Source organism: Tyto alba, unplaced genomic scaffold (assembly GCF_018691265.1).
Source record: "Tyto alba isolate M040663 unplaced genomic scaffold, T.alba_DEE_v4.0 Super-Scaffold_1, whole genome shotgun sequence".
NCBI lineage: Eukaryota > Metazoa > Chordata > Aves > Strigiformes > Tytonidae > Tyto > Tyto alba.
Genome location: NW_024881261.1, coordinates 14,088,886 through 14,110,165, shown reverse-complemented (window position 1 = coordinate 14,110,165; position 21,280 = coordinate 14,088,886). Strand labels below are relative to the sequence as shown.

General features: G+C 45.0%; 1 protein-coding gene across 1 annotated transcript in view; it reads right to left on the bottom strand.

Moving 5' to 3' along the window:
- Window positions 1-21,280, bottom strand: part of COL17A1 (collagen type XVII alpha 1 chain) — a 42,145-nt gene that overhangs the window by 4,257 nt on the left and 16,608 nt on the right. The window contains exons 14-49 of the mRNA XM_032988787.2: window positions 20,189-20,353; window positions 19,726-19,815; window positions 19,542-19,586; window positions 18,783-18,932; window positions 18,111-18,326; window positions 17,635-17,673; window positions 16,633-16,659; window positions 16,122-16,148; window positions 15,595-15,657; window positions 15,317-15,421; window positions 14,770-14,832; window positions 14,087-14,122; window positions 13,891-13,944; window positions 13,471-13,506; window positions 13,250-13,285; window positions 12,772-12,834; window positions 12,389-12,424; window positions 11,938-12,009; window positions 11,546-11,572; window positions 10,827-10,862; window positions 10,255-10,290; window positions 9,944-10,024; window positions 8,910-8,945; window positions 8,147-8,227; window positions 6,872-6,925; window positions 6,709-6,750; window positions 5,828-5,890; window positions 5,609-5,668; window positions 5,060-5,086; window positions 4,931-4,972; window positions 4,701-4,766; window positions 4,300-4,347; window positions 3,120-3,233; window positions 2,714-2,851; window positions 2,043-2,126; window positions 884-1,012 (exon numbers count right to left, since the gene is read on the bottom strand). Of these exons, the coding sequence (XP_032844678.1) occupies window positions 884-1,012; window positions 2,043-2,126; window positions 2,714-2,851; window positions 3,120-3,233; window positions 4,300-4,347; window positions 4,701-4,766; window positions 4,931-4,972; window positions 5,060-5,086; window positions 5,609-5,668; window positions 5,828-5,890; window positions 6,709-6,750; window positions 6,872-6,925; window positions 8,147-8,227; window positions 8,910-8,945; window positions 9,944-10,024; window positions 10,255-10,290; window positions 10,827-10,862; window positions 11,546-11,572; window positions 11,938-12,009; window positions 12,389-12,424; window positions 12,772-12,834; window positions 13,250-13,285; window positions 13,471-13,506; window positions 13,891-13,944; window positions 14,087-14,122; window positions 14,770-14,832; window positions 15,317-15,421; window positions 15,595-15,657; window positions 16,122-16,148; window positions 16,633-16,659; window positions 17,635-17,673; window positions 18,111-18,326; window positions 18,783-18,932; window positions 19,542-19,586; window positions 19,726-19,815; window positions 20,189-20,353 (2,487 nt within the window). The remainder of the gene's footprint in view (window positions 1-883; window positions 1,013-2,042; window positions 2,127-2,713; window positions 2,852-3,119; window positions 3,234-4,299; window positions 4,348-4,700; window positions 4,767-4,930; window positions 4,973-5,059; window positions 5,087-5,608; window positions 5,669-5,827; window positions 5,891-6,708; window positions 6,751-6,871; window positions 6,926-8,146; window positions 8,228-8,909; window positions 8,946-9,943; window positions 10,025-10,254; window positions 10,291-10,826; window positions 10,863-11,545; window positions 11,573-11,937; window positions 12,010-12,388; window positions 12,425-12,771; window positions 12,835-13,249; window positions 13,286-13,470; window positions 13,507-13,890; window positions 13,945-14,086; window positions 14,123-14,769; window positions 14,833-15,316; window positions 15,422-15,594; window positions 15,658-16,121; window positions 16,149-16,632; window positions 16,660-17,634; window positions 17,674-18,110; window positions 18,327-18,782; window positions 18,933-19,541; window positions 19,587-19,725; window positions 19,816-20,188; window positions 20,354-21,280) is intronic.

The following is a 21,280-nucleotide window of genomic DNA, read 5'->3' as shown; positions in this document are numbered from 1 at the left end:
ATCAAAGCTCTGCACACCTCATGAACCCCTGATAGGGAAGGTGAGGGCACCCCAGCACGTGCAGCTCAGCTGTGACCCACTGGCTGATGCATGTGCTGCTCTCCCTGTGTCTGTTCATATGCAAGCAGCTCTGCTGCAAAACTTTGCAACTTTGTGAATTGCTTTTATGAAATCTCCTTACTGATAAAATGCAGATGTCTTGCTTGAGTTGCTGGGGTGCTGCTGTTAAACAGCAGTTTCCTGCTTCCAGAGCCACAGAGGAAATTCCCACCATCTCTGGAGCAGCCCACTAGCAAGATCTGGTCTCCAAGGTCAGTTCAGAGAGACTGAGCATGGACCAGGCTGTGCTTTTAAGCAGGCAGAAATCAGGATTAGGCATTTTAGCACTGATATTGGGGGTGCTCCAGAGTCCTCTCTGTCTGACAGTTCTGACATGCCATATCACCCCTTTACAGATGGGAAAATGAAGCACAGAGGTGGAATTTGTTTCAACTAACTTTAAACTTCTAGGAGTTTGTTGCCTGAGCTGCCCTGACATGAAATGGGCATAGATCAACTCTTCCACAGAGAGAGATATCCTGGCTACAGAGTCAGTGAGAAAAGGGTTATGAAGGCACGTGAAGGTGGTGATGGAGCTTCTAAAATGACTAGAATGAAATTATGTTCCTAAACTCAGTTTTTACCAAAGCTAAAATTACTAAAGTCTGTGGATAGTATCTTAGCTACAGGGTATCTCTGTTCTCTTCCAAGTCTCTCACAATCCCTGTGAGGAGGTCTCTGTACATAGGGATTCACACAGTTGACACTGGAAGGGTTTTCATTGACAGCATGAGCTCAGCCCCTAAAGGAACAGAGGGAAATGCACGCTAATAAGAAACATTACTTGTCAAGTAGCTGATAAACCGTCTGGTCAGCTCATCATAATCCAGTGACAGAGACATGCCATCTCCCCCTGGTCCAGGAGGTCCCGGTGGGCCCCGAGGTCCAATTAGATACTGACGAATTTCTTCTCCTGGAAAGGAAAAATGCATCTTTTAAGGCTGTCCAGCTGCTGCAAAGATACCACCAGGTGTGAGAAGTTCCCAGCATGTAAGCTGAGCCCCCACCAGCAGGGAGACCATCAAAACCTATGGTTGCAAAGTTCTTTTCCCTGCCTCTCCTCTTTTTCTGAGTGTGAACTGCCCTGTGTATGGTGTCAGAAACATCTGGGACAGGGCTGGGAACCTCCTACAACCCAGGGTTTGAGGAGGATGAGAATTTGGAATGCTAAAGGGACCTCCTTGTGCTGTGTTTTTTCAGGACACCATGGAGAGTATCTTAGGTAAAGGGAATAAAAAGTGGCTCAGCTGGGAAAGACCATGCTGAGCTCTGTGACATTTCAGCAGCCATTTATCTGTCTGGAACATGGAATCTGACTGGCTCCCCACTGGCTCACACAGGAGGAGTGCAGTGTTGGCCAGCATCATCAATACCCTCAGGCACAGCAAAATGACATCCTGGTGATTCATCTATCAGCCCACGGTAACGGTGTGTGTAGAAAAGAATACAGAGCTGGGTATCCTTCTCACCTTAAGAACAAAGTCATAGCGAGACTTTGGGGTGGGAAAGAAGGAATTGGGGGAACCCTAAGAGAGTGGGGGAGCTGGAAAGTAGAAGCACAAGGTTTAGTGGGAGTTTGGGGGTAATTGTGGGGAATTCCTAAAAAGGGGGGACATAGATGCAACCTAAAGAGCCAAGGAGAAGGGAGGGGTGAGAGTGGGGAAACTGCAGTTACAATAGAGGGTACAAAAAGCAAACAGGTAAGAAAGTGTAGCTTCTGGAAAGCAGGCAAGCTCTCCAGTACAAGACACATAAATCTGTCTCCAAAGGACTTGGAAGAAGACATCGGAGGTCGCTCAGCAGCACCTAGGGTAAGCCTGTGCCCTCCAAAGCAGTTGCTGGTAGCTCTGGCTGGAGACAGGATACTGGCAGGGAAGGGCGGATCTCCAGGCTGCTGGGATTCTTTACTCCCAGCCCCTGTGTTTCCCTTGAGGGTCACTTACTCTGCAGCATGTCCAGAAGTTCTTGGTACAAAACAGACGTAGTTGATACTGAACTGGCAGAAAACTGATAGTGACCTGAGGAGCCTGTGGGAATGAAAATGTCTTACATCAAGCAAGATAAGAGAGAAGGTGAAGAGGGGTCAGACAGGGACAAAGGAAAGCTGAATTATTCCAGTTTAACTGGTGGAATGGGCTTCCCCACGCCCTCAGCCATGAATTAGTTGCCGTCTCAGACATCCTGGTCATCTCCACAGTTGTGTGCTCTGTGCTCTTCTGACTGAGATTCCATGCTACTTCCAAAAGCTCTGGGAATTTCATCTATTTTAGGAGGGCCCCAAGCATATAAGACAGCCCCAGAATACTTGAGACAACATATACCAAATAGAGCCACCTCTGTTTGGGTCTTGGGGGCATTACAGGTTCTAATAGCTAATGTTCAATGTGATACTTTTTAAACAACAGCAACTGTTAATTAATATAACTACTAAAATAGGACAAGGCTCAGAGGCCATCTCAGCTGTGTGAGGTTCTGGACCAAAACTGCAGCAGATGAATAACTGGGGTGCTGCTATTTAAAGACTGTTGTTTCTCCTCTGGTTGTCACCTCCTAGGTGTTGCCAAGCTCAGCTGAGAGTATGACTCAGTACAGAAAGTACCAATGTGGTGCTCACCTGTCATATAGCTCATAACACGGGTAGCCAGCTCCGCATAATCCAAGTTCGTCCCATCTGCAGTGGTGATGACTCCAGGTGGGCCTGGAGGACCCGGTGGGCCTTGGGCTCCAGTCAAATAATGCCTTATGTTGTCACCTAGGTGGGAAGCCCAAGATATGTCCACATCATGAGAGGGAGGACAATGGCCATATAGACAATTACTGGACCCTCTTCCCCTGGCAAGAAGCAGGCCAGCAGAAGGACAGTTCTGCAGAGGCCAGAGTGGGCAACAGCACTTCACAGTATTCAGTAGAAATAGGGCCAGAGCAGCAGGGCTACTGTTTCTAAAGGGAGAGTGACAAGGGGTTCAGGGAACAAAAGAGAGGTCGGCATGCATCCCATGTCAAAATCTTATTGTACTCACTCTTCAGGTAGTCAGTGACATACTGCTGAATTTCTTGAGATGAACTTCCACCTGGGCCAGGAGGACCGGGTGGCCCTGGCGGTCCTGGGGGTCCCTGAATTTGTCTGGATCCACCTACAGAAAGCATTGTAAGGAGAAGGAATGGTTTTGGCATGGTTGCATTAGACCAAGTGATGCTAAAGTGTGCTTGCATTTAGCCCTTCCCACGGGTCTAGAAAGAGCTTTGGGAATGGCATATGGAGGGGCAACCCCTCCATCTCTAAACACAGTCTGAGCATGGGCTATTAGGCAGTATAACATCTTCAATTAATTTGGCAATTTATAATTCAGACTTTGGAGCTCTACAGGGCTGAGTCCAGAGACCGCTCTGGCTTCGCACTGACGGGCCTGGTCAGTTTGTGCACCAGAGTACAATGTTGTGCAGAAATACAGATGGAGATCCTTAAAGCACTCAAGCTCGTTAGGCGAACCTTACTGCCCTGCTGCTCCCAATCCCAGCCAGCCTGGGCAGCACCAGCTGAAGAACCTCCTCACTCATTTCAGGTGGGCTTGAGATGTATCTCAGATACAGCTGGGCCCTGTGTGACTCCTGTCACCATGGTGTTGAATGACACCTCATGCTCTTTAAGGTGCCTGTCTGCCCAGCCCACTGAGATAGTATTCCTAAGACATGATGTGGACAAGCAGAGGGCTTATTCACATGGAACAGACACTTAAATTAATCCATATGCATTTTTGTGAAACAGCATTAATAGCCTGCATACAGAGATGCTCTTACTCAGAATGAAAGCAGCTTAATTCACATGAATTCACCTAAGGGTAAGTAAAACTGAACAAAGGGCACTTCTCTTTTGATCAGCAATTTTGCCACTAGATGGTTCAATGCAGCTTCCCTACTCCCTTGTGAAACACGGTTAGCCAGCCTGGAATCCCTTTCTTTCACATCCCATGAGGAAAAACTCTGGCTCAGAGGATTCCCAGCAAGCTGGAAACAGAAAACTTGCAATTCTTAAATTGTCTGACTTAAGGCAGGCTGTGCAAAAATGGGTTTTGAACACAAATCCCATCAGCATTAGGTTGGCACCCACACTTGTAAAACCCAAAGGAGTTTTTTCAAAGTCTCCACCAGGATGTCAGCATTTCTTGATAACACGAGAGCAATGATGGTTGGGCCTCTTACCTCGAGATGCTCCTGGGATGCCAGGAGCGCCTGGGACACCTGCATCACCTGCAGACCAGAGTGAGGGAGACAGACAGTTGTAATGGGTGTCACTGCACGTTGCATACTTGGTCATGTTGTCATAGAAGCAACTAGCCAGCCCTTGTAATAGCTATCTTGAAATAGCAGCTTGTTGGGAAACAGCAGAAGTAAGAGGCCATGGCAGCTTTCTTGAGCCTCCTGTGACCTGCCTGGGTGCCTTATGGTCAGAGCAATACTATTGCTATGGTCCTGCTCTGCCTGAAAAGGCAGGAGTGGGCACAGCTGTAGTTCCCAAAGGACCAGGTTGCTCCCTCCTTTAGTCTCAACCACTCTTTGCTGTGTAAGGCCACAAGCAAAGAAAGAAAGATTTTTAACTTCACCTTTGGGTCCAGGTGGACCTGGTGGGCCTGGAACTCCTGGAGGTCCCTGCAAGGTAACTCTGTCACCTGCCAATTGCAGAAGGAGAATCAGAGATTCATAGGAATAAAACGTGTGGACAAAATCCTGGCTCCACTAAAGCTAAGCTAGAATCAGCAGAGCAGGATTTTGCCCCCTTGGGTAATGGGCTAGGGGCAAAGAATTCACAAGAGGAAAGAGGGCACAGACTCACCATGGGAGGAGAAAGCTGAAAGGCCAGGCTCGCCCGGTTCTCCTGCATGGGACACAGAAATGGAGGAGCAGTCATATACACAGGCAAGCTACCCTGCACCCCACTGGTATCTCCTCAAAGCCTCCTTACCCGTGAATCCTCGTGGACCTCGTTCACCTGCAAACAGGGGAGCAGAGGAACAGTGTTAGCATTTGCTTTGTTCTGATCTGCAACATCGCAGCCCACACTGCAGAGTATTATCATGGCCCTCAATTTGCAGGGCAGGAATCTGTAAAGGGAGTAGGTCCTGTGTTTTCCTGCCATCTGAGATGAGCTACACTTCACAGGGCCATCTCCTTGCACTGACTTAGCCAAGTTCACACTGCATTTTGCAAGAAGATTGTTCCTCTTTAATGGGAAATCTGAAGCTCTGAATGCTCCTAAATATAATGGGCTTGCAAAATTGGGATCTGAATACAGCAATTGCCTTGATGCCAGTACTGTGGGCTAATAAATTCTCCGACAAAGACTGACTTGTTTTATGGCAGCAAACAGGAGTCCTATTTAGTGATCACTGTGCTAGCTCTCTTAAAAGCCACAGAAAGGCAGGATACTTTCTGTTTCCAAGCCCTTCCTTCTTTTAAGTCTGAGGTGCTGAGATCCATCTAGTATCTTCATGAGGCGGCAGGATATACCCACCTTGGTCTCCCTTTGGGCCTGGTGGGCCTGGTGGACCTGGTGGGCCTGTGAGGAATGTTTCTGTAATTGAAACAAAAAGGTTTCTTCATGACATCCAACAGAACATGACACAAGTTTCCTTTGGACCCACCTGGTCCTAGCCAAGGATGTGCTCTCTGCAACCCCACCAGTCAGGACATTCCCAGGGCACAGGTGAGGGAATGAATGGGAAGAACCTACCAGAGGTGGACATGGAAGATCCTGGTCTCCCCGGTGGGCCTGGAGGACCTGGCAATCCTTCTCCTAGTCAAAAGGGACACAAAAAGGCTTCAGGAAGGATGAGCCTCAGCAGTGTAAGTAAATGCATGTCAGAGCTGCTATATCTGAAGCCACTGCCATAGCTCAAATATTTATAAGTGTAGTCTAGTATAATTGTTTTCTCCACATACATCTATCCCTGTCAGTTATTCTTCATTATCATTTGCCACTACAGCAGACACAGGACAGAGAAACTCCTTTCTTTGTGGTACAGAGTGCCTATATCCCCACTACCCTTCACTGCATTGAAAGGGAAGGTTCATTTCATCACACATCTCCCTGCTCCCTTCTGCTACTGAGCAGAGAGCGAGGAATGGGGTTATGCTCCTGTCTCATGTCCTCCTGCACCTCCCCTCTTCTGGCTGTGAAAAGGAAATCTGTGCTACAGGAAGTGGAGTGGGGATATGTCCCTCATGGTAAGAACTGCTCCATCTGTCCCCAGCTGGAAGTTAAGGCTGGACAAGTAAGAATTAAAGACAGAACTGATTGCAGTTACTTCCTCTGTGGATTTGTGAATGTTGAGTCTTTCCAAAAAGTATGGCTTATATGAATTACTACTCTGGCTAGCAAACCGTTGCCAATGCAAATCTCCTCTCTTGGGCAGCATCTTGATGCTATGAAACTATATGGCAGTGAAATTGTGTTAGTAGGAATCCACTAGGTGAAATCCTGCTTCCCGTAAAGTCAGCCCTAATAACTTCCACCAGGTCCAAGACTGTACCTGGGATACTGCAGGGCACAGCACAGAGATACTGGAAAAAACTCCCACTTTCAACCTTTGTTTCAGAGAAACAAGTTCTTACCTGGGGGGCCACGAGGTCCAGGGGGTCCCTGCACAGATTCACCTGATGGCAAAAGAAACAGGGGCATTATAGAATATTTACTCAGCAAACTGCATGGCCCAGAAACATGCCATGTGTGTTAGCATCCCCCTGCTTACGTACCGAGCTCTGCTTTACTACGTACCTGGTGGTCCAGGGGGACCTGGTGGTCCTGCTCGCCCTTGTAAATCTGCCAGCACTGTGCAAATGAAACACACACAAAAAGTAATATTGTTGCTATGGAGCTACTGCTGCTATGGAAACACTGATGTTATGTTGCTTTTAGAAGCTCTTACAATCAAAGTTGGACTAAGGCAGGACCTGGGTGATCTAAGCCAAAATTGAGGCAGAGAGGGGAGAGAAGAGATGTGTTTGGTTGCCAGCATGCAGGTTAGGACACAGAGCAAAATAGAGTGCTGAGCAGGCTGGCAGCATACTGAAAACAGGGAGGACATCTCTCTGGAGGGTAATGGTTGATAAGGAAAAGAGCAAAGGACTCAAAGGCTAGAGAAGGAGGGAAAGAACTTTCAAGGAGAGGAAAGATTCTTTCAAAGAGGGGCAAGTTTTGGGAGGACATTACGCAGCCATTACTTAACAAGTAGCTGCACTGTGTTATCTTGGTTGGAGGTGTATCCTCACCTCCAAGTCAAGGCATGATCTCAAAGTTCAGCAATGCTGAGATCCAAGACTCCTGAATGGGGGGGGGTGGGACAGTACTGAATAATAGTCTGGATCTACATGACCCCATTCAGATGGTGATCAGGCAAGAGCCATTTATGCTCTCCTCTACCTTCCCTCTCCTGCACACTTGCAGAAGTCCCAGACCCTGGAATTACTGACTGTAGATGCACCACATATCTAGTACTGCACAGAGCAAGCAGACACTTTTCTTGGGATGCTGCTAAACCATTCTGTTCTGCCCCATTTATTTTCATCTTAAAATAGCATTTGCTCCGCTGTGAATTTGTCCTCTAATTCACAGAGAGATTTTGATTTCTGTTGCTCAGATTAACGTGCCTTTTCAAACTTGTTCTCCTCTTACAGATGGCTCTGTGTTCATATTACATAGGAAACTGCCCTCTACAAACACAGTGGCTAAAAGGCCAGGCTGAAACCTCACAGCTCTGTGACCATGTCTGCTGTTAGGGTCTGTTCACCAGTCACCATTCCTCAGCTTTCCCCTCAGTGGCATGGGCCTGATGCCATCTACCTACTTTTGAAAGCACTTTGGAATGCACACATAAGAAGGAGGGCAAAGAGGTAGCTGGTATTGCTGTCCTGCCACCAAACATATGCACACACACTTGCCCTAGGTCACATTGAGGGGAAAGAGGTAGAGGCATCTCCTGTTAGCTGTGAGCAGGCCTTGAGGCCTTTGGCACCTCTTCAAGCAAAGGAATGGAAAAGCAGGCCCACTTACTTTGAGATGTCATTGATGAGACTTCTGTTTTGATAGTTTCTATCACAGCTTCACCGGCGGATCCCTTCTCACCCCGTGGACCTTTTTCAGGAAAAAAAAAGAATGAATTACATCACTGAGAGAGGGTGACATTTTGTACCTATTCCTCACCTCCCTGACAACACATTCAGACTTTGCTTATGTGAACTGAGAGCATGAACTCAGTCCCTGGGTCTGAGGCACACTGTTTAAATGTGGGAATTACTGCACAATTTGCTCTATCAGGATCACAGAAAACTGGTTAAGTAAGGTTCTTAGGAGTCAACTCTCTTCAGACCCTTCCAAACAGATGTCTGTCCAACTGGCAGTGGTTTCACAGTGACATTATTCCCAATTTGGCTCTAGTTCGTTCTCCCACCTTTCAAAATGGCAGGAGGTATCCAGCTGGGCTTTGTCCCTTACCACAGAAAAGCAACTGCACTTGAGAAGTGCCTTAGAAATGCCATCCTCCAGAAAAAAATAATGTAAGAAAAAAAGACATTTGCAGCATCCACATCACACTGGCTCTTACCACCCCACTTCTTCCCCCGGGAAAGAAAAAAAGCATAGAAATTCTTTACAAGATTAATTAAGCCAAATAACGCAGCAAAATGAACTGAAAGGAAGAAATCTGCAAACAAAATGGAGAGAGATTGTGCCAAGGGCTGAGAGAGTTAGAAACAAAGAAAAACTAATGAATTCAGTGCTCTTAAGAAGCAAAATCAAAGCTGATGGAGAATGGTACCTTGCTGTCCAGGGAGACCAGCTGGTCCAACAGGACCTGGTTTCAAAGGAAAAAAAAAACAGATTGCATTAGATTTTCCTGGTTGTATTTTGCAGTAGCAGGAAAGAATCAATAGGTCTTTTATAAGAACTGAGACTATCATATAATGTAGTTGTCTGCACAAGTAAATGGAATTGCTATGGGATATGAATTCAACGTCCTATGTATTATCTGAAGCTCCGGAGAAGAGACTCGTTTTCCATCATGTGGCACTTAAAGTGCTTGGTGCCTCTGTTGGGGAAATAACCAGAATGTCACTGACCACAATAGAAATGCAATAGGCCTAACCCTCCTCTCACATTCCCTGCTGCAAATTGAGGCTAGCTCCACCAAACCAGCTCCAGGATTAGCTCCAGCTGTACAGCCGGGAGAGGAACAGAAGTGTGATGAGAATCAGGGCTCAGGCACTCTGCTGCCTGACAGTAGGGTGCTGGAGGGCTGTGTCTGACCTGGGACAGAGGAGTCTGAGGACCAAGCTTATGCTCAGCCAGAGTCTGTGTGTGTTTGTGTGAAAGATTCACAGATGCTCATGTGGGATTTCTGCTGTCTTGAGTTCAAAGCCAAGACTGGAAAACAAGCACTTCCTGATTTCAGTAACAGTGCCAGGAAAGGGATTAGACACAAGCCTGCTTTCCTGAGAGGCAAAAGAGCTTGATTCTACTCACAAGATTTGACCTATCACTACTTCGTACTCATCAGATCAAAGGACAACAACAGTGTTCCCAGCTTCTTCATCTTCTCAGCCCTCCCTTCTGTCCTTCCCTCCCTGTGATCACATCCCATTTCTGCCTTGAGGCTGCTGCCTTCCTAACTCAGCCTGAGATCTTGGTCTTTCTGAAGGGAAGGGTGAGGACCATGAGTCCTGCCTGAGCAATTTTGCCTCCCAGACAGGGCAGCCTGGCAGAGACAATAAACATCACACATTAAATTAAAAACTAGATGCACAGCAATGTAAGCTGTCTGCAAAAACCACAGCAGAAAAGCAGCTTCCTCACCTGGAACACCTGGGGGTCCAGTGGGGCCAGCTGGGCCTGGGGGACCTGGTGGGCCTGGCAGAGCAATAGTTGACGAACCCTCTGAAACACAAACACGTACATTGCACGCATACACATATATACACACATCCAGCAGATGTGTAACAAATCTATCCTTACGGAATCACACATCTACAGCATATGTATTCTCCCAACACAGGGAGCCCCAGTACAGGTCTGACACACAGTCAAGATGAATTTAGGAGGCATAACAAAAGACAGAGAAAACCCTCCGAAAGCAAAAGTGTTTGAACTCTCACAGCACTACATACCAGCACTTATGACTTTTCCTGGAGCTCCAGGTTCTCCTAAGAAAACAAAGAGACAAAAGATGAACTTCTTTTTTGGGGGAAGATCTGTCACTAGCTCAATGATGTTGTCTTATTAAACATCTAATTTTTGTTCTCTTTCCCCTTGATCTCGTCTGAGAAGTCACAGCACTAGAAGGTCATGGGGGAAGCAACAGAGCTCAGCTAATTCAGAGATATCCTCTGATCAGCTTTCCAAGCACTACATCGGCCAGCCCAGGTAAGAGGCCCTGATTTATCTGATGCAGACACACAGATTCCATTGCAGTCACCAGGCACCATACTCATATACTCAGGGCAGAATCAGGTTTGATAAGGTTTCCTCAGCGGAGAACTCTCATGCTGAGTGCCTCAGCAGATGCCCTGCCTTTTGTGTATGCTCAGGGAGGCTTTGGCTAGTCTGTTTCTCAAACATTTCCTTCCTAAAGCCACTAGATGCCACTGTTGATTCAGGGACTGGTCAGCAGAGAAGATAATCCTCCCTAAAATTAAGTGCTTAGAGAGAAAATAAGTATTAGGGAAGAAAAAAACCTCACCTTTAGCCCCTGGTCGGCCTGGGTTGCCTGGAAGTCCTGATATGAGGCAGATGAACAATTTAAAATGGTTAGTGCAAATACTGTTTGCTCTATTTTCTCCAGGTACCCCAGCTGAGTTTCACTTATGGGTTTATAGAAGATGTTCCCTGTTCAAGACCCTGGCTTTCAGCATTTATAAGCAGGTCCCTGACAGCAAGTGGAATAATTCACAGTGGACTGTAGACTAAGCTCATAGTGTCCCTGGGCATAATTAAGGGCTTCCCTTCTCCCACTGCTCCCTGGATGATGGCACTACTCCCAAGATTTACCTGTAGCTCTTCCAGGTACTGCTCCCTGTCCTGAGGTTTCTAGATAAATTCTCTGGTGATTTGCCCCCCCCAAACCACCTCTACTTACAGACATCACATCCTCTGTTTCCACTTCTATTGCTACATCCTCTCCCCTCTGTTTCTGCTGCTGATTAGGACTTTTCAGTGACACACAGGGAACTGAGATATGTAGTTTTTTGCAAACTAGACAAATTTTCAACACTCCAAGGCTCTCATTTCTCAAAAATCAGACACCAACCACAAAACCTGTCTCATAAGCCAAAGGAGATGCATAAACCCTGGCATATCACATTGGAAGCTCCAGGCAGCACAAAGGGAAAATGACAAGGATTTTTTGAGCCCATATCAAAGTGTGTCATTGATAAATTGGAACATGGTGGAAAAGCCTACCTGGTGGTCCTTGTGGTCCTGTGAGACCTGGCAGAAAAAGGCAAAAATTCCAAGATGGCTAAACAAATTTCAGGTGGGGAAAGGACAGACAGGGAGAAAAAGATTACATTTACTTGAAAACATAGCACACGATCTGCAAGTGGTATAAATTGGCCTAGCATCTTGTATGTAAACTGAACACTGGCTCACAGCACCTCATGTTCTTATTTGTAGTGTGTGCAATCCTGAGATCACAAAGTGTCTAGAATCCCTGCATGTTTTCCTTTCATCATCATCTTACAGTACAGAGATCCTCTGTCAGCCGTAACTTCCAATTAAGACTGGAAATTGTTGGCAAAGACATCTGTCTTCCTGACTGATCAAAAAGTGTGTTTGTTTTCTGTATGCTTTACCTGGCTGTCCTGCATCTCCAGAGGGTCCTGGTGGGCCTCGGGCTCCTGGCATTCCCATAAGACCTGGTTCACCTAGGGATATAATCACCATTAGCAAGCCAGAAGTCAATGGCTTCTTACAATCTACCAATCCATTCAAGCTTGGCCACCAGCTGTCCTGAAGCACTTTCTACCTATTGCATCCTCATAGTCAACTGGTCATTTTCAGCATCAGCGCCTGGGAGGTGAACATCAATGACAGAAGAGTTCTGTAGTGAAAAGAACTCTGTCACAAGTTTACAGTCAGCTCCACTATATGTCTCAGTTCCATGCTTACATGGTTGACTCTACAGTTCTTCTGAGACAGCAAGATTCCAGAACATGAATCTGCTGCCATCTTCTCCCACCCCTTTTGCAAATCAACCTCCAAATCTGAAAGTACCTGCACTTCTACCTCAAAGGAACTCCTTACCTTTTTCACCTGCCTGTCCATCACGGCCAGCTTGTCCTGTCCAAAGAAAAGAGACTGTTAGGGACTGCTGAAATAGTACCACAGTCACCCTGTCCTCTTATTAAGCAGAGCACAGCCCTAAACACAAGAGTGACTTTTCATCATATTGCATCTAAAAGAAACCTTGGTTCTTGATTGCAGTTACTGAAGATTCAGAAAACATTGACTTGAAACTTAGCTGTAGGACATCTTTTCTGAATATACAGACTAATCTTAGCTACCCGGAGAAAAGACCTAGAATCATAACCAGTATGAATCCACTCCCATGTTGTTTCCTTGTCTGTGCTCATAGAATCACACTCTGGGTGCCCCACATACAAACACAGCTGTTTTCCGTTACCCACCTGCAGGTCCTTTAGCCCCTGGTTCTCCTGGAGGACCAGGCATTCCTCTTGAGCCTTGTTCACCTGTAGCAAAATGGTATGAAAATGAATCAAATAAATCTTGGTGAAGATACAATTTATGACTGTCAGCAGTATTTGGTGCTTTGCAATTGAAAACCAGCATTGACAGGATGTTCAGACTTCATGACTTGTAACTGTCTCTGGGCATTAAAAAGCTCAAGTGATGTGAATACAGAGCATGTAAGGGAGAATTTCCCTAAAGCTGAATACAAATATTGCTACCAAGATTACTGGAATGAAGAATGGGATCTATTTGTTTAAAACTTGAGTGCAAAAATAAAACTCCTATAACCAATAATATAATTATACTTTTTCAGAAACCTAACTGAGATTGGCTGGGTTATACTGTTATTTGAAAACTCAAATAATGCACATGTATATTAGATAGGCTGTTACTCCAGGAAAACAATCCACTGACCTGTCATTCCACGAGAACCCTTCTCTCCCTGATCACCTGTGGTACAAAAAAAGGGAAGGATTCTGTGAGATTGTTTCCATCAGAGAAAATAAAGTCTGCTTTCTGACAAGAGCACAGAGGAAAAAGCCAAAGAAGGACAGGGTTAATACCCACGGACAGTATCCATATCTAAAGGAATCTAAAGAAAATATCCACAAAAGATATCTAATTGATCAACATACCTTTAGGTCCTGGGGCTCCAGTGGATCCTTTCTCACCTGAAAGATATATGCATGATTGAAGAATAGTAGTAAGTCAGAACGGAAAGGAATTTCATGCATCAAGAAAAATCATAGGAGAAATACAGATACTCTGGTATCAGACAAACTCAAACTGGAAATTACTCTCCTTCAATATGGCTCCATCCACCGAACCATGTTTCCTCACCTAGACTGCTCTATTATCTCTGTGTCTCTTATCTTTCTCAAGGTTTGCTTGCAATCGCTAAGTTTAGTTCCTACTCCCCTTTCCTCAGTCTTATGCTTTTCTTTGCCTCTAGCATCAAAATGCTACATGCTCAGACTAAGTCTGCTACTCAGAGCAGTGCTAGAGAAGTGCATCAGATAGTGCTGCTGTAATTGCTGAGGGGAAGAGAAGCTTACCTTTAGCACCTGGGAGACCTGCTTCTCCTCTAAATCCTTGTAGGCCGGGAGGACCTGCGGAAAGAAGAGATGGGGGGTTTTAATTCACCCCACTCACCATTATGCATCACTGAGGAAGAAAAACTATGAGAAACTGTCACTGTGTTTTTGTTTTCTCTAGCCTTTAGATGCCATAGCAAAGGAAAGCAGCACTCACCTGGAGGACCTTGTGGGCCTGGAGAACCCATCAAACCTATGAATAAGGAACATGGATTTTCTTTCAGTAACACGGCAATTAAAAAATGAGCAAATCTCTTTTAGTTTGCCCAACAGCATCAACAACTCAATAGGTGTTTAGCAGATTGGAATCTGCCCAGCCACGGGAAGAATTTGCCTCACTGGCATACGCAAAATCAGGACAACAAACTTAGTTCTTGTGACACAGAGGAGGTGGTTTTCCCTAAAGTAGGGTAAAGAGCCTCAAGTCTTCCATCTTGGCTGAGACTTGGGATCTCTGCTTCAGGTGGGACCCATTTTTTTACAGTGCAATTTTTATTGCAGTTACATGGATTGTAGAGCTGTAACTCTGTTAGAAGCCTGTCAGGGATACAGAGTTTACCTTATTTCTGAAAGCAGAGAAAAAACAGCTGGAAACATCACACATCTTAAAGACTGGTGTTTGACAAACCTCCATGCCAATTCCCATTCTTAGCAGAAATATTCAGGAATTTATTGCTCTAAAGGTTACGTGCACCTACCAAAGTAACTGTTATCTAAAATGAGCACCATTAGTTCATTTTTCGGATTACTGCAGTGCAACACAAGTGAAACAGGAAGGCTGCAGTGCTCATTTACTCGTAACCAGTCTGCTAGGCTCAGTCTGTTCATCTTCATATTTACCTTTAAGGCCAGCAGAACCCGGGGGACCAGGTGGCCCTGGAGGACCTGGCTCACCAACAACACCTACAGAATAAGAGCATGAATAGATACCGTAGAATACAATTGTGAACCCATTTTTCCATTATCCCATCTCCTGTTCTTTCTCTAGCAAGTGTCATGAATAATCTGCTGGTAAGTTCAAAACACCCAAAGAAGCATGCATTGTCCAAGAAAAAAATCCCATCTCACTGAGCTTTTAGATGAGCAAGACAAATCCCCCAGCTTTGATGACCTGGATAACAGGGAAGAAGAGGACTATGATACTAAGTGCTTCCAAACCTAACTAACACTGAGACCTGGCAAACCAAACCAACCCTTGTTTACCCATTGTAAATTCGGAAAAAAAAATCCCTTAGGCCAGATTTGTCTGTGCTGGGAAATGTCTAAAATGAAATCTCAGTCTGAATAATCAAATCAAATTCTATAACTGAGGTGTTTTCTAAATCAGGACCAAACTCTAGCTTTGTCCTTCTCTGCTTTATCCAAGAATGGGACAACTAGTTCCTACCTCTGTCTCCTTTTTCTCCGAATCCAGGTGGTCCAGGCTCCCCTCGAGGCCCTGGTAGCCCCTCTCGACCTCTTTGTCCCATGGGACCTTCAATGCCAGGATCACCTACAGAAAACAGATGCCTTGTGAAGAAAGGATTCTTATGGGAGGCCTTGAGCAAGAGGACCCATGACCACCTCCATGGAGGAAAGCAATGATCAGACCAACCTGGTGTCTGTGTTCTCATGCCATGTGTCAATCAGTTGTGAGACACTCACAGCACTGACAGAGATGCTTACCCATGCTGCCTTTCTGTCCCTTCGGTCCTTCTGGTCCTTGGTGCCCAATTGGACCAGGAATGCCTGGAAAGAAAAACATAACAAATGTGCCTGTGTACCATGAAAGAATAACATGCAAATTAGGGGAGCCTGAAGCCTGGAGGGATTCATCAGCTGGGGTAAAGAGCATATTACTTGGAAGGTGGGTACCTGAACAGGGATCTCTTAAGAAGAACACAATACATATAAGAGCACAAGGAAGTTGGGACAAGTACTCATGCAGCTGTGGGACTTTCAAAGGCAGGCTGGGATCTTCACAACCCCAAATTAGGCATGTTCAACAAAGCGGAAGACAGGCTGAGGCCTTGCTTGTAACTAAGTGTCTGAGCTGTGTCTGTAGCTCAGCACCAAGATATCAATCAAGTGACTTAGTCTATGCGACTCTTTAGAGAACCACCTTGAGCAAGGCTTGCAGTGCAAAATTTGTTCTTGCTTACAGTAATGTCACTAAATGCCCTCCCTCAAAGGGGAACTGTACTACTCCCCACCTGGGACACCAGGAAGTCCTCGCTCTCCTGTTGAGAGAAAGAAACAGACAGTCAGTGGGGAACGGATCTTCCCTGTTTGTCACTTTGGCTGACCCTCACCCCACATAAAAAGGAGTTTATTCTCCTGGCATGTTTTCAAGTTCTGCTGTCTCCAGCAATGCCATGTTGACCTCCCTGTATTTATGCAATGGATTGAATCATTTACACCATGCAAAATCCTCTGAAGCACTCTGTGATTAAACCAGGTAGAGCCTGGCTTCAGGAATGACTCTCATCCAGGTGAAAGAAATTTCTAGGTTCAACGTGAGATCTGTTATCTCTTCTGTTGTGAACTCTAAAATTGTCTTTGCCCGGAAGAAGAGCAAAAAAATCCAACCATTACAACAATACCTGAACTACAGAATGCATCAGCTTGTCTATTTAACTTCTGGAGTAACAAAAATCCATTTGCTACCCAGGCCCTATGGCAGGCTGCCAATATACCTGAGAAAACAGGTAACTACAGACTCACCTCTGGGACCTTGCATTCCCATGTCACCTGAGAAAAGAGGAAAAAAAAAATAAAATCAGGAGAGTTTCAGGAGATATTTCCAATGATTACTCATTTTGTGTTTCTAGTTGTTTTCCCACCTTCAAGAAAACATGAAGGAGTTTTGGGTGAACAGGGGCACTTCACACTTGAATAGTGCAGAATCAGACCCATCCCACTAGTGGAAACAGGATCTGGCCTTTCACACCAGCACAGTGCAAGATTGGGCCTCCTGTATTAGTTCTGCATGGGATGAGGCCCTCTACAGTCAAACTGGCAAACTAGCAGGACTAGGGAAGTGATTGTCCCTCTGTACTCAGCACAGGTGAGGCTACACCTCAAATACTGTGTTCAGTTTTGGGTCTCTCACAGGAAAGACACTGAGGTGCTGCAGTGTATCCAAAGAAGGGCAATGAAACTGGTGAAGGGTCTAGAGAACAAGTCTTGTGGGGATGGGCTGAGGGAACTGGGGTTGTTTAGCCTGGAGAAAAGGACACTGAGGGGATACCTTATTGCTCTCTACAACTACCTGAAAGAAGGTTGTAGTGAGGTGGGTGTCAGTCTCTTCTCCCAAGTAACAAGCAACAGGACAAGAGGAAACAGCCTCAAGTTGTGACAGGGGAGGTTTAGATTGGATATTAGGAAAAAGGTCTTCACCGAGAGGGTTATCAAGCATTGGAACAGGCTGCCCAGGGATATGGTTGAGTCACCATCCCTGGAGATATTTAAAAGACGTGTGGATGTGGCACTTAGAGACATGGTTTAGTGGTGAACTTGGCAGTGTTAAGTTTATGGCTGGACTTGATCTTAAAGGTCTTTTCCAACCTAAATGATTCTATATTTCTATGATTCTTTTTGTTTGGGTATAAACCAGCTTCATCTTTCTCACTGCCAATTGCCCCCCGTGGCAACATCCACCCCAAACTTGTGCATTGCCAGAGCCAAAGAATAGGACAGGGGAAGAGAAGGACTATATGGCTGTACCTTTCTCACCAGGTTCTCCTCTCTCCCCTCGGAAGTAGCCTGTAACAGGAAGTGAAGAGGCTGTTAGAGTGCATTATACAACAGAATAGCTTCTCGCTTCATGCACAAGGATCCTATTTGGGTTTTGAGGCTGCAGGCAGCACAGGCTATCAAGCACAGTATGGCTTTGTAAGTAGAGTCTCCTCAGCAAATCTGCTCTTGCAAATATGTAAAATTTCTGCAGCTGGGAGAATGGAGGCTCCTCTGTTCTTAACCTATTTCTATTATCCGTTAAACAGAAGTAAATCATCTTTCCCTTGCTAACAAACGCAGCATGAAAAATAAGGTGACAGTTAATTTTTCTGTGTAGTTCTTTCAAAATGGAAAACTCACTTTAAGCAATTCCCTTTAATAACACCCTTTAATAACATCCCCTTAAATAACACCCTTTAAATAATATGTTCTCATGCAGCATCACAGACATTGACTCTGCTCACCTCGTTCTATTTCCTTGTTCAGTCTGTTCCTCACCATCAACCAGACTGACTCCTCATTTTCATAAGGGAAGGTTGAGGAGGGTGAAATACCCTGAAGAAAGTCTACTCTTGAAACATCCTTTTCTATTTTTGAATTCCCTTGGTTAATTGTCAGGAGACCGTCATTGATTTTTTCCAGGGTTTCCACACGAGATTTCAGCTTTCTCACATCTTCCGCTGGAAGGTTAAAGTAAAATGCTAGGAAACACGCTGCCACAGACGCATGCCTGAAATACCTACTTCTAATAGCAGGGACAAAGCAACACCATGCTAGGTAGCTACGGCCTCTGAGTTTTGCAGGACTGTTCTTTATATCTTTTTTTTCTAGCAGGGATATCTGGAGTTTAAATGACCACTTTGGAATCTGTTAGTTTCTGAGAAGTGACGCCTCAGATCTCAGGAGTTCTCCTATCCTACTCGCCCCAAGACTATATAACCCCTCATCAGAGGTTTATATTCCTTATCCATTCTTTCTGTCCATTTATAATATCTTAGTGGCAGTCACCATTGAGCTGAATGTGCTCCTCTTCAGTTCTCTGGCTTGATATATCTGGTATTTGGCCTCTGCCAGCTTACACCCCTCTGTCTGTCATTCTATCCCATTTAACATTTTGTTCTTCAGTTATTTCTTACCAAGAGCAATGAGTCCAAAAAGCAATCCAAGGAGAAGCAACCAGGCCAGAAGCAAACCCAGGAGCCATTTCCACCAGCTACAGCAGGAACCACAGGGACACCAGGATGGTGCTGATCCAATTGCACCTGCTGCATCACCATTTCGTATTTCTGGAAGAGGGAAGAGGCAGTCTCCTGGTTAATTAAAAGTTCCTTGACTTCAGAGTCAAGATTTATTAGAATAAGGGCACCAAGGTCTGATCCATTATACAAAGGGCTATAGAGAAAAATCTTTACACCCTACTCTGCACACTGTGGGTGTAATTCTAGGCCCTGTGAAAGCTGGGAACAGCAATTCCCAATGGGAATTCTAACAGGGGATAACAGTGCATTTTAAAATAACAGCTGAAAAGCATGATCCCCTTGGGTCAATTTTTAGGACAATTTTTAGCCATAAATGACAGCAATAGCCGGTATGGTCTGTCTGAGCCCTCTCCTCCGCATAAATCTGTCCTGTAGCAGGAAGCATCTGTACTGTCAGCTATCTGATTTTCTCCAGCAATAAAAAAATACACCAATTTCCCACTCATCCACAATCAAATCACTGGTACCAATTTCTCTGGCGTGTGCTCTGCTCATTACAGACAGAGTAGCCTTCTGAACATTCCCTCCCTCTGATGTCATTTCACAGAGATCACTCATGTCACTCAAGAACGATTGCTTTTGTGTATATTGTGCCTTGGTGCTTCTTCCAGTGAAAGTCTGAATTGTATCACTTACCTGCATAAGTTGCTTTGTCCCTTGTTGGCACAGATTTCAGTCCTCCTGTTTTAACAGCAGTAAAAGAGGTTTTAACAGTCCTTCTATGCATCATTAAACTTAGAGCATGGACTTGAAAGGGGAAAGCAGTAACAGAGGCAGAAGGATAAAATTCTATTTCATTTCCACAGGGACAAACTCTTACCATTTGCATCTGATTTTAGGCCAGTATCTGTAGCATAAGAGGAGGAAAAGCCCTGCTTCTCTTTCTTCAGGGTGTCTTCTACAAAGGATCCTGAACAGGAACCGAATATAATTAAAAATATTCCACAAGAAGTTCAACCAGGCCCATCTTCTTTCATTGGCAAAAGGTATATATTTTTTGTTGGGAAGACACAATAGCTCTGCCTGTTTAAACCAGATCTAGATTTTTGCTTTCAAAGCTCCTGAGCTTTGTGAAATATGACAAGGCACACTCTGGAGCTTCAAATGCAAAAGCTAGACCTAGACTGCAGCTGGCATTGTTAGAGGCCAATGGCCTGCCAGAGCTTGCTTGGCTTGCTGGGGTTTGAGCCAGGTTTAATGTCTTGAATTCTGAACTCCTCCTATGATCAATCTCCATTTCTCTGCCTTCAGCATATCCACATGTACTGAAGAAGAGAAGTTACCTCCATTAAGCCCAGTGGTAGAGGCACTAAAGACTTTGCCACTGTCTTTTGTCATGATCAAGAGCTCCATCTCCTTCTTTGCTGGGGCATTCTCCTTCTCCAGCAGCAGGAACTTGCAGTCTTTGCGCAGAATGTCATCTCCCTGGGAGCTCAAAATGGTTCCTCCTAGAATATAGGTAAAGGATGGGAAAGAGGAGGAGATGAGTGTGGGCCACTGAGTCATAACTACAAGCCACAACACTTTTGTTCATTAAAATAGGTTGTCCTGTTGTGATTGGGATTGCCACTACTATAAATGCCCAGAAAGAGACATACTGGTCACTGAAGCTAAGAGAAGAGCTGTGTGCGTCATTAGATTTCTTTTGAAATGTGTATTTCACTATCAGGAGAGCAATTGCTACCAGAAATAGAGAGCATCTGGAATTCAACTGCATATAGAAATCATCTGCTCAATGACCTCTTCACTTCTCAAACTCACTTACTATAGAATCACAGAAAATCAGTCTGAGAGGGTCATCAGAGCCAGCACAGCTCAAGCTGAGGAGCACCTTTAGCAGACCTATTCTGTCAAGCACAAAGCACTCCATATGTTTGGGAGCCAGGCATGGTTATAAGGCATTGAACTGTAGCTTATTGAGGTTTGGCACAGGCCAAACAAGGCTCAGAAACATCAGTGTGGAAACTCTTCTGCTGTTAGGCAGTATCAAGTATGCCTGGAATGGTGTACAAACCTGCATTGACACAACATTGAAAATCAAGGTAACCAGAATGGTATTATTCCATTACTCTAGCACAAACCTGGAGTGAACCTGTATTAGAAATGTTATCATAACTTATGTGGTATTTACATCTATTTTTAAGCCTTAGCTTTGGGAGTCCTCAGATTACAGAAGAAACTTGGCTTCTCTTACACAAAAAAAAATAAAAGACTAATTTATATCTCTCAGAGTTGCAGAAAAAAGCTGGAAAAGATGAAGCCAAACCATTCAAGGACAAAAGGCCAGTAGAAAGAATCTCAGATTCTCTCATTAAAAAAAAAATCTGATTATGTGTAAGTCAATTCCTTGATTTCTGAGTGGTTGAGGCTGGTAC